The 16167-nt window shown below is 42.0% G+C and overlaps 1 protein-coding gene across 8 annotated transcripts in view; it reads right to left on the bottom strand.

The window, feature by feature from the left end:
• The window catches only part of TTLL3 (tubulin tyrosine ligase like 3), a 53614-nt gene continuing 37447 nt past the window's right edge, over positions 1 to 16167 (bottom strand). For 7 of the 8 annotated variants that reach the window (XM_042448943.1, XM_042448942.1, XM_042448941.1 and 4 more), the window contains 2 exons: positions 13790 to 14225; positions 6287 to 11162 (listed from right to left, as the gene is read on the bottom strand). In XM_042448943.1, the coding sequence (XP_042304877.1) occupies positions 10353 to 11162; positions 13790 to 14225 (1246 nt within the window). In that variant the 3' untranslated portion in view covers positions 6287 to 10352. Of the gene's footprint in view, positions 4723 to 4937; positions 5096 to 6286; positions 11163 to 13789; positions 14226 to 16167 lie in introns of those variants that run through there. The other variant, XM_042448945.1, reaches the window with a different exon arrangement.

Raw genomic sequence — 16167 nt, 5'->3', positions numbered from 1 at the left:
GTTTATTCTCTTTTACAAATCGGAATTCACAAATCACCCACAAGGCAATGGTGTTGTAAATAATAATTTTTAAAAAGTAAGACTATATGACTTCATACATAATGCACAAAAACATGTTTCTGTTTATCTTCAGTGATGGAATTATAGCATAAGGAATTATAGAAATGTCAAAACCTCTTCAATCATTATTCAGAAAGTATATAGAGTTGCCACTTTTTCCTTCTGACTCCTGTATTTTTAATTGCAGCCTGACACACTGAAGGTTAGCCACTGGAGCTATACTGGTCTATGACACAAAATGTTTTGCATGCTGTACATCTGCATCCTGGCTTTCATGGCAGCAAGGACTAGAGAAAAAATTGTGACAATACTCTAGATGGAAAAGAATAAGATTGCTCTAATAATACAATGCATACAAGCTAACTAGAACATGATAAAAGTAAATAACCACACCTGGGATAGTAAGAATTAAGTAATAAAAACACAGTCCTTTCAGAAAGTATCAGACATTCAGGGTGAGCCTCCAGAGGTGGTGTTCAGCAACTGCACAGGCTCTGACAAAAAGCTGCTTTATAACATGTTAAGTTAGAAATGTCTTGAAGGAACACAACAAAAAGGCCACACTTGTCTATCTACACCAGAATTTCTCACCTTTGGGCTCCCCAGATTTCGCACTGCAGATTCCATCAGACTGGCCAGCATTGTCAGTCAGTGATCATAGAAATCGTCAACATCGGGGGACCCCCCCATGTTGGGAATTTATTAAATTTCTATGCCGCGTTTCTTCCAGAAAGGTACCAATGGTATTTCATAGATAAAGAGAACCACTTAACCCAGTATGATTTTATGAGATCTCAAGCAGAACCATGTCTTCTGCCTGAGATTATTCAAAAGGAGAGGCCAGGGATTGAAGCTCAGACTGTCTACATGCAAACCATGTGCATTACAGCCATCTCCATCCAGCTTCTCATACAATAAAGATAGTGACAAAAGGGTGCTCTGAGCTTGTTGCTTAAATGAACAGTGGATTTGTGCAGAAGCTGTCTACCGGTTAGAAAAGTATACATGAAGACAAGATCTCAGTGTAGAGGAAATGTAACAGAGAACCAGACCACATTATGTGGTTGCAACACATATCAGCCTGAACCAGCATTGTCGCTTGTACTCCAGCAAGTTCTGGTGGCCTATATATTCTCATTCCTGTAATATCCCTCCCAGCTCTTGTGTTCTGTCTCCAAATGTTGATGGGCTACATTTGCACTATTTTTGGCTGGGGATAATGGTATCAAAAATATCTCAAGGAAATCGGTAGAAGCTATAGCCTGGAATGTGGATGTAGTGTTTTCATTTTGGGGGCCAACTCCTTGTGCTGAAACCATAGGAGACTTTTTGGAAATATTAATTCTATAAAATCATGATCATTAAAATCCCTCCTTTCCCAGGGCTTCACATTTAAATACAGAATCCACCAATCATCAAACAGGGTCATCTTGTTCTTAGAGGTGAGCAAATAACAAACTCTATACCACTATTCTTAAAGTGATGAATGATATTTCACATAGTACATTCTTCTAAGGCATGACATGATAAAACACTCTTGTCTTTTCATCTACAGGTCAGTTCCCAGCTTTCCACCACAGTGCCCCGGGGGATGCCCTGGGAGCCCACACTACAGATGGGAACTTGATTTACTTTCTGATAGCTCTAACTGTGAGACAAAGTAGTCCTCAATCTGGAACACAGTTAAGAGGAACAAAAGCAGACATCAGGTTCATGAATACCAAAAAGGAGACATATTTAATCTTCACCATATATCTTGCTGTGAATTCCCTTTTTCCAGGCCAGAAAAGTTAAGATGGCATCAACTACATATTTAGTCCTAAAGGAATCACTGTCTGGCATCACAAGGAGTCCCTCCTAAGTCTGGTAAAGAGCAATAGGCAGGATCTGCAAAAGGGAGAATTACTCTTCCTCACATAGGTGAGCTTTCACCTATGACCAAGAAACTGTATGAAGCTAAGGGACAGACCTGCCAAATAGCACCACAAGGGGAAAGGAAGGAAATATATCAGGCTAGATATATATTACCTTTTCTCCAACCCAACCCAGCTGATTGAAAGAATCAAGTGGAGACACACAAACATGTGGCTACTTCCCATTCTCTATCTTGAGTTAATGAAGAATTGAAGTGACAAGTGGGGGGCAGAATGACAGTTTGGATTTACTGTGAAGATTAATTCTGAGATGGCCGGAGGGCTAGATTAAGATGGTGCTACTCTGAAAAATGAACACTATCTAGTGCTACTTTGAAAAATATTGCACTCCCCCCAGGCAGAAGAACAAGGAAGGAACAGAAGAGATCGGGGAGAAAGTAAGTGGTGGAATGAGGTCAGGTGGGGAAAGCGTTAAAATGGCCTTTCCTGACTGTAAAGCAGGGGTGGGAAGTTTGATGATGGGACTACAATACCCATCAGCCACAGTTAGAATGGCCAGTATTCCAGAATGAGAGGGACTGTAGTTGGAGCACCACAGCACCACTCCCAAGAAGTGGTCATGTTGATGGGATAGTAGGGGCTATTCCCTGACCTTGCTGTAAAATTTCAGAAGCAAAAGCTTACATAATAAAATGACAACAATGGAAGAAAAGCTGTATAGGCTACATAGGAAGATGCCATGCCTACAAAGAGAATGAGGAGCAGTAGTTGTTGTTATTGTTAGTTTTTGGGGGGAGGTGTTGTTTTTGTTTTGTTTTTTGCTATAGAGTGATTTCAGCTTCCCTGCTCTCTATATTAATACAGTGTGCTCTTGGTATCCACTGAGGTTTGGATGTTCAAGTCCCATTAATACATTGGTGTAGTAAAAATGGCATCCATTATATAAAATGGCAAAATCAAGGTTTGCTTTTTTGGAACTTGTGTATTTTTTAAAAATATTGTCAAGCCATAGTTGCTCAAATCCATGTATAAAGAATCTGTGGATACAAAGGGCTAACTGTATAGTCAATTGACTGAACTGCCTCCTATTTGCTCTTTTCCCCAGACTTCTGGACAGTTATCTGTTTGAGGTTCATTACTGAGTACCTTTTTTCCCAACCCAACACCCACTACAACTTCCTTCATTCCCAATCAACAAGGCTATCCTGATCTGAGAGAGCAATAGAGGCAACAAGTTGAAGAATACCAATCTTGCAGGTGATGTCATTCAGTACTCTTTTCAAAATTTTAGTATTTTAAAACAATTTTCTTTGAAAATCTGAATTACTAGGAGTGAAGAATGTTGTAGGCACAAGGGCTAAACAGCACTGCATAGTCCTGTCCTTAACAAGAGGTAACTGACATAAGGACGATTGCTATGCAAATCCAACTGGGATTGCAAACATGAGGAAAAAATATCTCTAAAGTTGATTGTATGAGAATGCAGTAGACTCACTTCCACAGTAGAGTCACCACGCAAGTGATGTACATATACCCTAAAATACTCTAGTTTCTTCCACCTAAATAGTTTTTTAATTAAAAAATAGTAAATAGTAAACATAGTATCTTTAGGCAAAAGCCTGTTTGCCATATTTTCTGTCAACCACTCTCTTGTGCCTTTAGCAACTCTTTGACAGGCAAAAAAATTCAAGAGTTAAAAATTTATCTGGATTGAAGATACAGTGGTTAAAAATGTATCACTTACTGAATTGGACTAGCTGCCAGTTGTAAAAATCTCAGAAGTGCTATAGGGTAAAGATGTAGCCATCCTACTTAAAATTTGCTGCAAGAATAATACTTTTATATTGACACCTGTCATACTCTAGTTCTTATATTAGTAGTTTCCCATTAAATACACATTTTAAGTGTAAAAAGATTTAGCATCTGTTTTTACCCAACACTTACAGTTAATTCCTACCCCACCACAGGGGAATGAAAAGCAAGCTTTCTTTTGACATTCATGTATTTTTATGTTGTATGTCCTCTTCTCAGATATAAATATTCTGGTATTTAAAAGATGGTTAACCCTGAGATGGCCAAGCTACAGTTCATGTTTAAGGACTAAGCTAGCAAATAAGACTGTTATTGGAAACCTGTTTTGAGATGATGGAAAGCAGCAAGTTGTTCCCATTCTCTCAAATGCAATCTGTGTGTCTGGATGTGTCTGTGAATATAAGCAGACTGGAACTACTCATGGTACAGGGGAGGGGAGATGGCTGCTACCCTCCTCCTTTGGCCAAGGTACCATCTGCACCTTAGTGGTCTCACAATGTGTACTGTCTTCTTTTTCCACCGTTACGAGTCTCTTCTTGGATGTAAGAAGGAGGAAGAGTTCTCAAATGAAGTTCTGCTTCCAGGATGAAGAAGACTTCAAAAAATCATCCAACCACACAAAAGGAAAGTTCTCACAAATAGCTATAGCAAGAACCTAATTTTCCCACTTTGATGGTTGTTCTAGAGAAGTTGAAAAGGGCCAGTTGTCTTTCAGACTCTTGTCAGCTAGTCCAGGAATCACACTATCCACTGATGTTCTTGTACAACTTCCAAACCAAGGTGAATGTCTACATGTATTCACATGGAGTTTCTCCACAATTTCTATTACACTGAAGGCACAGAATCAGCTGCCATGGTGGAATTATTCCATGTGGTTTCATAGTCTTTTCCCCTCTACACGAAGCAATGTTGACATCTGGCTTTCTAAAGCAGGTACAAGAGGGGGCAACTTCAGCGGCTGTGGTGACAGCTCATCCTAGGCATATGGGGTAGGAAAGGATCAATGGTTACTGATTTGGGAGAACAAAGCATGCTTTCATTCTAAGGGAAAGTAACTTTGGATGGTCCCATAGGTGGAGATGTGGAATGATGTGGCAGGGAAGGGTGCAATTCTACAAGTTAGGGTGGTCAGTAAGGCTTCTCAATGTAGGGCTGAGCCATCCCATAAGCACTCAGGGATTTGCTATATACCTGAGCCTGGCAAGAGGTGACTGACGCCTTGGTGTAACGGAGTTTGGGAACTACAGGATGCAAAGGTCCAGTTCTGGAACAGCAGCACAGCGCTTGCAAACTTGCCACGGCCTTTCCATCTTTGCAGAAGAGGCAGGGGAGCTGGAGCGCATCTGGGCCTGGGGAGATAACAGAGCATGTGGGCTTAGGGTGAGGTCCTGGAAAGCTCTAAACCTTGACATGCCCCATGAATGCATATGGTCAGCTGTTCAGTCATTCACAGAGAAAACAAAAATGTAAACCTGTCTCCAAAATTTAGATTAAAACCCAGGGGTAAGCGCCAGTTTGCAACAGAAAAGGGGAACAAGACAATAGTGTGCTATACCCATATGAAACTCACTGTGTTTTGATCCCAGCAACTATCAGACCACAGAGCCAAGGCACTAGATTCTAGTGATTTGAAACAAGTCAGTGCAAGAGCAACATGAGCAATGGTGGGTGAAGACAGGACACAACATACCACAATGCATCATAACTGAAGAGACCCACAGCAGCAAACACATGGCTGAAAACCTGTGGACTGAAAGGTACACTAATTTCAAACCATGGGCTCTAAACTGTACTAAAGGTATAAGCCTCCCAAATCAGAAACACCCTACATAAAGTCAGGAAGAGGGAAGGCACAAGGAGAGGTGAGTTTCAAAGTGCCTGGAAAACAATCTTTAATGTGTGTTTCAGGATATAAACCTCTTGTACAGGGACTATTATTCAGAAGCTTTTTGTGATTTGTCATTTCTATTGCAATAGAAACTATTGGAAAATCACAATAGATTCACTTAAGAAGGGGTTTACATCCCAAATAACAAGAAATATCGAACATTTATTATGTAATAACAAAGAACGCTAGAATATTTTGAGGAAAATTTGGGAAGGGGCTGGAATTTTATGAAAATGAAAGGAAAGAGGATTCTGTCTATTTCATGGGAGTTTATGATCTGAGGGGCTCCTCTGCTGCTCTCTATGAGGAACAAAAAAGCAGCTCAGCAGAACTTGCTTCAGTGTTAGTTTGGTGAGCATGAAAATAAGGCAAATGGCATCCACTTGGGGAGATCTGAATGGTGACCATGGATCCTGTGTTTTTAAAGTCTGAAACACAACTGCATCTTTTCCATCACTGCATCCAGTAGTGGTGCAATATGCAATAGCTTACATATATAATACTGTACATCGGAAGACACCTAGTTCTGCAGTCATCCCAACTATGAGAGGTCTTGTCTCTCACTTACAGCAGCTGTGGGCAAGCGGGTGTTCTGCCTATTTCAGCTCCTCCTTAACTGCAATCAATGTTAAAGAGACTCACTTTACCAGAACTATTGTACGAACTATTGAGATAACTAGTGGGACCTGTAACAAAATGCCAGTGTGGAATTCTCTTAATCCCAGATGCCAGATAGCAATGACTTTCCCTGGAATATGTTCCGTTTCATCTTTCCTCACAACACTTTGAATTCCATAGCCACTGACATGCTCAATCTACATTGGGCTGTTTTTCTCTTCTCTCTGCTGTTCTCCCAAAAGATTTTCAGTACTTCTGTAAACTTTTGGTTTTCCATGAGCCGGCTGAATCTTTTCCTCTTGTGCATGTTTAATTCAATTTTAGCTATATAAACACAAGCATCCAGAGAATGTGTTTATTACTAGTACACAAGACATACATATGGGAAACACTTTTGGCATTCCAAAGCAGGATATTTATTATTAAACTAGGAAAGTATTCATCTGTTGGAGTCTGTTTGTCATATAACTCTCAAATATAGACACTTGCCCTGGAATGGAGATTCAGTTACGGGGAAAGTTTAACTTGCTGAATTCAGTGTGACAGAATGGTTAAAAGCACGGAAAATGCCAAGCTTACAATGATCTCATTAAGACACAGTGATGAGGGGAACTCAATGATTATCATTATCCATTAATGTAACATGCAGATTTTTTATACAGGATGAGTCTCCCTCATCTGCAATGCTTAGGATCAGAAATGTTTTGGACTTTAGATCTTTTTGGATTTCAAATATCTATCTCTGCTTATCTATAGATAATAATTTATCTTGGATGGGACCGAAATCTAAACACAAAATTCATTCATGTTCCATATATACACATATATTCCATATATACACATAGCCTGAAGGTAATTTTATATACAATATGTTTAATAAATTTGTGCATGAAGGTTTATGTACACTGAACCACCAGAAAGCAAAGGTGACAGTAATTCAGCCACCAATGTGGACAATTTGGGATTTTGGAGTATTTTGGAATTTCATATAAAGGGTAGGTTTTACAAAGTATCCTCTGTACTAAAGTCATTCCTCTCTCTGCAGGATACATTTTCATAACAGGATACCTTCCGGTCATGCTTAGCCATTTGAATTTTCTGGTCGATTCTTCAACAGATTTTACTTCAGTTCCTCATGTTTACCAACAGTCACTGTATTTTCAGGCTTCTCTGTGTCACTCTAAGGTCTAGAAATCTTTGGGGAGGGTTACTTCCACAGGTCTGTGTGTGAGGCACTATACCAGAGTGGCAAGGCTTTGGGTCTCCAGATCCTTTGGACTACAAATTGCACAATCCCTTACCATTCCCCAAGCTGGCTGAAGCTTCTGAGAGATAAAGTTCAAAACATGTGAAGGGCCAAATGCTTTCTCCTACCCCAGCACTACAGCATGTTCTATGGGTATACTGATAGCAGAAGGTCTTGCCCATATTCTTCCAACTTCTACCTTCATTCCAAGAGCCTGGGAAAACGTTTCCAAGCTAATGGATTTCAGTAGGTTCTGTTTCAACTATCTTGTCCTTGCTGGGGAAAGGAAAGCTCTCCTTTGTTTCTTCTTACCAGCAAGTCTCACTGCTTTGTTTCCCCACAAACTACAAGGGCTGATGTCATTCCTCTTGCTACCTTTGCAATTTCCTGTCTTGTTTTCTCCATAGAGCAAAAGGAAACATTGTGGACCAAGGGTGTAGCTATGGGAGGTAGGAAGAATGAAGCGATTACCCCTCCAAATAAGAATTCTGGCCCTCCAATGAAAATTTCCTCCAGTCCCCACATTTCTAGTGTTGCATAAAATGAGACAATGAGCACTGTTCACACCTGAAATTCTTTGTTGTGCTCACATTCCCTTAGTAGCTCTGCCTGGTCATTCTCTTTGGATGCCTAAACTGTATTTCTAAATGCTCAACTGAAATGTTAACCTAGTGCAATTCCAGGTACAATTTGGGTACTTAAGGAAAATTCCATTTGGAGGTGCCAGGTTTTTTATTTAGGGAGGTGATAACCTTTTTTTACCAGCCTCCACAGCTATAAAAAGTAAAAAGGTACAGGTAGTCCCTTGACATGAATGTCTAATCATAACCAACTATAAGGGGCAGTACTCATCTCTGTTACTAAGCCAAAGAGACAGTGTTGTCCAAGAACTGCTTTGGTAGTCATGTGGCCAGCATGACTGTATCAAATGCTGCTACCTTCTCACAGAAGTGGTACCTATTTATCTACTTGCATTTGCATGCTTTCCAACTGCTAGACTGGCAGAAGCTAGGACTAGTGACAGGAGCCCATCCCATTATGCAGTACTTGGGCCAACCTTCCAATCATCAGAAGTGGCGTCTTAACCACCGCATCTTTTGCCCCCATAGCTACAGACCTGTTATATAAATACATTTCTATAACATTTTCACACAAACTCTTGGTGCTAGATGCACAGTTCACCATTTTGAAAATCCCCATTTCCTTCTTTAAAAAAGATGCAAGGTTCTAGTGTTTGAAACTGTAGATGTACATTGAAAAAGATATGGGCAAGTTCCTGGGAGAGTATGATGAGTGAATGCCATGTAGGAGTTACATGTGTAACTTTATCTGTGTACATGAGTACTTTGTCCCTCTGCATGACCAATGGAAACAGATTACAATTATGAAAAATGAACAGATATACAAAATAACATATTCCTGGGACAAGATTGTGGTTATATTAGTGAAGAACTTTGATTTATTTATAATCAAATGCATCTCTTAAAGATCTCAAAGACAAGAAAAAATGGTGCCAAGCACAAGCTGTAACACCAGCCAGGTGATGGGCCAGGATGAGTACTGAGTATAGGCCATCATGTTCCAAAGACAGGGCCAAACATCAGTTAGCTTGTACTGGTGGCACCCAGTTCAGTTAAGTTAGAACAGGAGTCTTCAGTTTTTCAGATGTGGTATGCACCTTTGAATTCCAACCTGCAATATGGGACCCACTTTTAATTTTCTTACTGTGTAAGGTTTTCACTGTCTTAATTTCATCCTCCTACTTTAAGAAGTGTAGAAAGAGATAAATGATGTGTGAGTGGTGTAAGTCACCTTAGGTCTGGAAGTAAACCAGGTGTGGGTCACAATCTAGAAACTGAAGACCAGAATTTTGATAAATAAGATCTGAGATTAAACGGAGTTATTAAAAAAAAACTACCACCATTTTCTTGTCCATAAGTAACATAATAAGAGAAGCCCACCACAGTGTAGCCTAATTTTATCCTTTTTGTTTTGTACTAAACCACTCCCAGCATTAACATGACTTGGTTTCTGAATCCTTCTTGCACATGGACATACCAGTGTCTGACCAAAGTTTCCCCATCTCAGCTTAAAAGAAACCACTTCTTTGTGGTGGCTTTAACTTTTTGATAGCAAGCACAACAGTTCAGACAACACTCTCCCAATTGTCCTTGTCATCATGGCCCTGATAGCTTTCCCTCTGAGCCCTGGATGTCAAGCTGTCTCTTATCCAACCTACATTCTAGCAGGAAGAGTGGTTCATTGCACAGGCACAATTCTATCAACAGACTAGTGACTGCTTCTGTTTAGGCAATCTAACTAGGGACTGATTTATTAGCTGTAAATATTTCTGCTACACTGGCTTTGGGGTTCTTCAGTCATGTAATTTACTCTGCCCTGGATTAAAAATTCTGATGGAGGCCTACTCACCATACTGGAAGCATTCCTGCTGGCAAATTACTGATGCTACAGTGATGAATGTTCTTGTGAAGAGCTTTCTGGCTGTGATTCTGAGAACACAACTCATCCTTAGATTTACAGCCTCCACCTTCATTTTCAGGCCTTTCTATGTGTTTTTCTCCTCCACCTGAGTCCCTTGACTGCACCTAGCCTCCCCTGGCTTCTCCATCATCCCCAAACTGACTCTTAACCACCCCATCTGCACATGTTAAAGGCAATCTTCCATTATACACTCTGCTAACTTTTTGTCAAAATCCTTTATTGGGAAGGACAGACAGGCCAGCTCCCAGAAACATGATTTCCTATCCATATAGTTCCACATCAGTGCTCCCAGATCTCCTATAGCATAATGCTTGCCTGCAACCACAGGCTCAAGGCCATGGTTGCTCCATCATCACCGGAATGTCTTGTCCCTCCTCAGACCCTGCCTTCTGACCACAGATGTTCTAATGGCATTAAGCTTTGCTGTTGAAGGCAAATTAATCGTCAAAGGAGACAAAGGAGTCAGGGGCATAGGTACATTCTGCATGAAGCACTGCCTAAAGTCCTGCAGGCACTTTCGCACATTGGGCCTCACAGGATAAGAAGAAGAAAAATGGGTACCGGAGATGGGCAGCTCCCCAGAGACAGAGACAGGCCTCATTTCCTGCAACTGCACCTGCAGCTTCAGAAACAGCTCCCTACCTGCCACTTGGGTCGCCTTGCTGGGTACCCGGTCCCGCACCACTAAACCCGTGAGTTTGGATTGCTTGGTATGATGGAGAGCAGATTGTCGTGAGCCAGCGGCCAGCTTCTGAGAGCTGGATTTGGCACAGAGTTGAGCTGGCTGTGACACGTCATCCCCTGGGCTGTGTGCCATCAATACCTTCCGGTTACGGGGGCTGGCTTTGAGATTTGTGGGCAGCTTGGATGTGTCAGATGTAGAAGAGGAGGACTTGCTGGTGGCAACTTTCTCCTTGGTTTTGTTCTCCTTCCCGGAGGCTGCTGGCTCTGTACCCTTGCTGTTTGTTGCTGCCCAGCATGGTGTAGCTGCCTGAGAAACACTGTGATTACCAAGCTTAGGGGTCTTGGGCTGCTGAGGATCACAGCCATTCTTGTTGTCAACAGGGATAGGGCTTCTCTGGAATGTGTGCCGAGGCTTCTTGACCATGGATCCTTCTACCAATAAGCTGGTTCCAATATAGTGGGGAACTTCCACAGCTGCCTGTGGGTAGAAGATGGAAGCACAATGAGACTGCCCAGCTGACCTTGAGCTGTGGAGGTAGGACAACAGGAATTTCCAGAGCTGGCACTAAGATTCTCAAGACTCTCTAAGATAAGGCTTTTAGGAACAGTGCCTTGGGTATTTAAACAAAGTTCTATTAGTCCATGAAAACAAAGAGGCAGAATCAATAGCTAAGACACATAATTACAATTTCCATTGGTGGATTCTTTTTCAGTGCCGCATTTGGGAATTAGGTCCTTAAATCCAATTGCTAGCCCGAATTACAGCAGGCCCACTAATTCAAATGGGACCTTGCTAAATCAACCCATATGCAAATCCTATTAATTTAATAGATCAAACTTGGATTAGCGATTGGATTTATATATTGTTGTGGCTCAAATAAACCATATGCATTCTCAAACTATGCCACAGGGAGGCTTCTTTAAGTCAAGAAAATAAAAAGACAAAAGAGACACAAAAGGTAGGCAGCCTATCTTTGGCGGGGTACAGACCACCCAAAAAGGGCGGTCTGCCAGTGCCTTGTTTTGCCGTGCAAGAAAGCTACAACGGACAAACTGTGCGGCTTCCTTGCACGGCAAAAAGAACCCGCAAAAAGCAGGATCTTTCTGCGGCGCCCTTGTGACACCGCAGTGCACCAATGGCGAACTCGCAACATCATAAGGGGTGCGACGTGTGGACGCTAAGCATCCGTTGCATGAAAATGGTGGTGCTCGTGTGTACAGGGCACTGCCATTTTGATGCCCTTGTCACGTGCTAGGGGTGAGGCACATATGGGCGGTGCGCTCTCAGCCAATCCCTAGCATGTGACGAGGGCACACTATAGGCCTGTCTAGATTGGGCCCCTAATTATTATCATCCCTTCCGGCAATGGGAAAGAGCACATCAAATAAACAAGGCACAGGGCTGTAGGAGAAGGATTGGTTGGGGGGGGGGGGGGTGGAGAGAGCAAAAAAGAAATTATACAGAAATGTAGAGGTTGGTCATGGTGGACTCCACACTGATACACAGCACTGAGAAACTGCTTTTCCCCACTTATTGGTCAAGCCTGACTGGCCTTGTGTCCCATATCAATCAGGAAACTTCCTGAATAGAATAATCTTGCTTTATTGAGTTCTTCTCACATGGATTCAACTATCCATGACTTGAAAATATTTGTGTGTGTGTGTGTGTGTGTGTGTGTGTGTGTGTGTGTGTAAATTCCAAAAAGCAAACCTTGATTCTGCCATTTTATGTAAGGGAACCATTTTACCATGCCATTGTATTTAATGGGACTTGAGCATCCATGGATTTTGGTATCCACAGGGTGGTCCTGGAACCAAACCCCTGAGGATCTCTAGACCCCACTGTAGCAGGGGCAGGGGAGGTTCAGAGGTAGTCCCTGGGGTGGGAGTTGGAGATCCAGGTTGTAGCTCCCACTGAGTGATGGGGTGATTCATGAGGTGACTTTTGGTTATACATACCTTTGTCTTACCTCAACCCACCTCACAGGGCTGTTGTGAAGATATAAAGTGGAGAGCAGAAAATCATGTATGCTGCTGCTCCCACTGGATAAATAAAACTGTCATCATCATCACCACCAGCCCTCTGGACAAAAGTGAAGAAGTTTCCTAGGCTTTCTAATGGTTATCCAGTGCTCCTTCTGCTTGGCTTCTTAGACACCTGTTGGCTTTCACCAGTCGGTGTAGAACGTGTGAGCAATGTGACTATAGTAGGCCAACAGATGTCTAAGAAGCCAGGCAGGAGGAGCACTGGGCAATCTATACCCAAGACCACCTGAAAGTTGCAGAATAAGAAATGAAAGCTGCCTTGAGTCCCATTCTTGGGGAAAGGTGAGATATAAGTAAAATGAGTGAGTGCATGAATGAGAGAGAGATCTGTTGGGATATAGAGTCACAAGGAAAATGTACAATGTGGGTTTTAATAGTAACCAGGCATTAAAGGGTTACTGTGAGCAATGATCATTAGGCATTTAACAAAAAGATATTCAACAAGTGCAGCAAAGTACTGTAGGATGCTGCCAGTCACTCAGGCAGGGTGGCTGGATCCTTTTGGCACCAGAAGAAGCACGGCCTAGTAGGCTCACGGAGCCTTTGCTAGAGTAGTGACGAGCATTTTACCCCAGAGTGGGTTGTTACTAGTGTGGATGGTGTTGATGTATATATTGTTGTACACAGTGGAATGTCTTCTAAGAATAAAAGCCTCATCTGAGAGAAGTTTTCAATGTCTCTTTGCTCATTGAGAAAGGGAGAGGTGTTTCTCCAGCTCACAAGCTGCTGAATACAGTCACGAAGGTGGAAAATCTGGTGCCAAATGTTGACATGTTGCTTCACACACTGCGCAACATCAAAAGCGTTTTAACAAGATCAGAAGGCAAACATATTAGGAGGGGGCACCTCATCCTCAACCAGCATGGTATAATGTTTTGAAGACTGGATTATGACTCTGGAGACTAGGGTTCAAGTCCCTGCTCAGCCATGGAAACCCACTCTCAGCCCCAGAAAACCACACCATAAGTCAGAAATTACATGACAGCACTCAACAACAACAACAACCCACCCAAGAGGCTCTGTTTACCCCTCTCATGAAGCTAAGAGAGAACTACTAACCTGTTTGTAAATTAGCTCAAAGTTTCCTGTACTGCAGTTGCGGTCGTATTTGCGGTCAATAACCACACGTAAGGTATCCTCTTGTACACTGGCACACAGTCGGGTTGTGATGGCAGTGGAGGCTGCCATGGTGGGGCTGGCATTAATCTCGATCAACCATGGCTGGTAGTTTTCTCCAAAAATGAAGTCTGCGCCGTAGAGTTCAAAGCTGTTTTTACGGAACTCTACCAAATCCTGGGAGGTTTGAATGGCATGAATAATTGCTGCCTTCATGCCGGGCACAATCACGTTTGACCAGGCCTCTGGTGCCCCCATCTGCCGCAAATGGATCTGGAACTGGTCAGATGACCACATGTTGTCAGGGGGAAGGTCACAGTGGCGGTTCTGAGAGTTCTCAAAGTGTTTCTGGATGGAGTTATTGCACAGATGGATAGAGCTGGATTGGAGAGAGAGACTGAGTCAGTACGCAATGTAATGGGCATGATGGACAACAATGCTAGACTGGAACAGGGGAAGTACAGATTTAAATTTCAGTTAAACCATGAGCTAAATGAACCAGTGGTCTAACTGACGCTGCATCTGTACTGCACAAATAATGCAGTTTGACGCCACTTTAAATGCCCTTTCTCAGCACTATGGAATCTTAGGATTTGTGGCACCAGAGCTGTCTGACAAAGAAAGCTAAATAGCTCATAAAACTACGAATTCCAGAATTCTGTAGCATTGAGGCATGGTAATTAAAGCAGTATCAAACTGCATTATTTATGCAGTACAAATTATTATAGCCTGAGTATTCTTGAATAAGACTATTGGACTTCCTAGCTCAGTATTGTCTACACAATACTGTAGGTCAGTGGTTCCCAACCTGTGGGTCGGGACCTCTTTGGAGGTCGAATGACCCTTTTATGGGGGTCACCTAAGACCATTGGAAAACACCTATTTAATTACAGTTATAAAGTAGCAATGATCTATGGAAGGGCGGTATAAAAATAATAAATTTATTATATTATTATTATTATGAAAATAATTTCATGGGTTTGGGTCACCACAACATGAGGAACTGTATTAAAGGGTCGCGGCATTAGGAAGCTTGGGAACCACTGCTGTAGGGTGAGCTACTGCTATGGGGCTAGCAGGTAGAATTATCTTGGGAGGGACAATAAGCTATCTCTCACCATGTGGCGGTGGAGGGGTTTAAATCCTTTTTTACCCCAAAGTTAAATATTTTTTTCTTCAAAGTTATATTTGAACTCAAACACAAATGGTTCTATGGGGGTTTTTTTGGGGGGGGGAGGGCTTACCTTGAGTTGTTAAATATTGAACCTCGGTCTGTCTGAATGCCATGCATGTACTAACCCATTGTTCTGGTGGTGGTATGGTGGTGGTGGTGTGCCTTCAAGTCATTTCTGACTTATGGAGACCCTAAGGTGAATGTATCATGGAGTTTTCTTGGCATGATTTGTTCAGAGGAGGTTTGCCATTGTCTGAGGTTGACAGAATGTGACTTGCTGAAGGTCACCTAGTGGGTTTCGTGGCTGAGTGAGGAATCAAACCATTGTGGGACCAACACTCAAACCACTACACCATGTCTGCCTGATGTCCTGCTTACTCCTGAGCTGCTCCAAATTCTATATTTACATATTGCTGCCTGTATATGAGCAGAAGTACTTCATTTCTTCCCTTCACATACATGATGGATTTGAGTCACTATACAGTATTCATTTCAAACTATCTTTTTGCTCTCTTCTCCACCCACACAACACTTTTACTTCCCTCTGAACAAATCTCAACTTTGTTAAACAGTACAATATCTTCATTGCAATGCAAAATATTGTTCATGGGCCCGTTCCTTATTCTTACAGCTACATCTTACCCAACTTCTTTCTCATGATCATTGTTGTTGTTGTTGCTGCTGTGTGTCTTCAAACCATTTCTAACTTATGGTGGCCCCAAGGAGAACCTATCACTGAGTTTTCTTGGCAAGATTTGTTCAGAAAGGGTTTGCCTTTGTCTTCTTCGGAGGCTTACAGCATGGTCACCCAGTAGATTTTCATGGCTGAGCAGCAATCCAAAACCTGGTCTCAAGCTGCTGCACCTCACTGGCTCTTCTCACGACCAAACTAAATATTAACCCATTCCTCTATTCTATCAAATATTTAAGTTTTCTCTCTTCAATTCCTTCCTAAGATTCACCTAGACCTGTCATGCAAATATTCTAACCTGCTTTTGTCCTATTCCTTTTCCCTGGCTGAATGACATGTTCTGCCATCAAGCTGGTTTTCAATCCTATATCCAGACTCATGTTTAATCACAATATCTCTAGTTACGGGATTTTTAGTAATTCAGGAGGTAAACTAGAGTTATATGATTCTATGAAG

This window comes from Sceloporus undulatus, chromosome 2 (genome assembly GCF_019175285.1).
Source record: "Sceloporus undulatus isolate JIND9_A2432 ecotype Alabama chromosome 2, SceUnd_v1.1, whole genome shotgun sequence".
Lineage (NCBI taxonomy): Eukaryota > Metazoa > Chordata > Lepidosauria > Squamata > Phrynosomatidae > Sceloporus > Sceloporus undulatus.
Note: the sequence above shows the minus strand (reverse complement) of the source record. Positions and strands in the feature narration are given on the sequence as shown.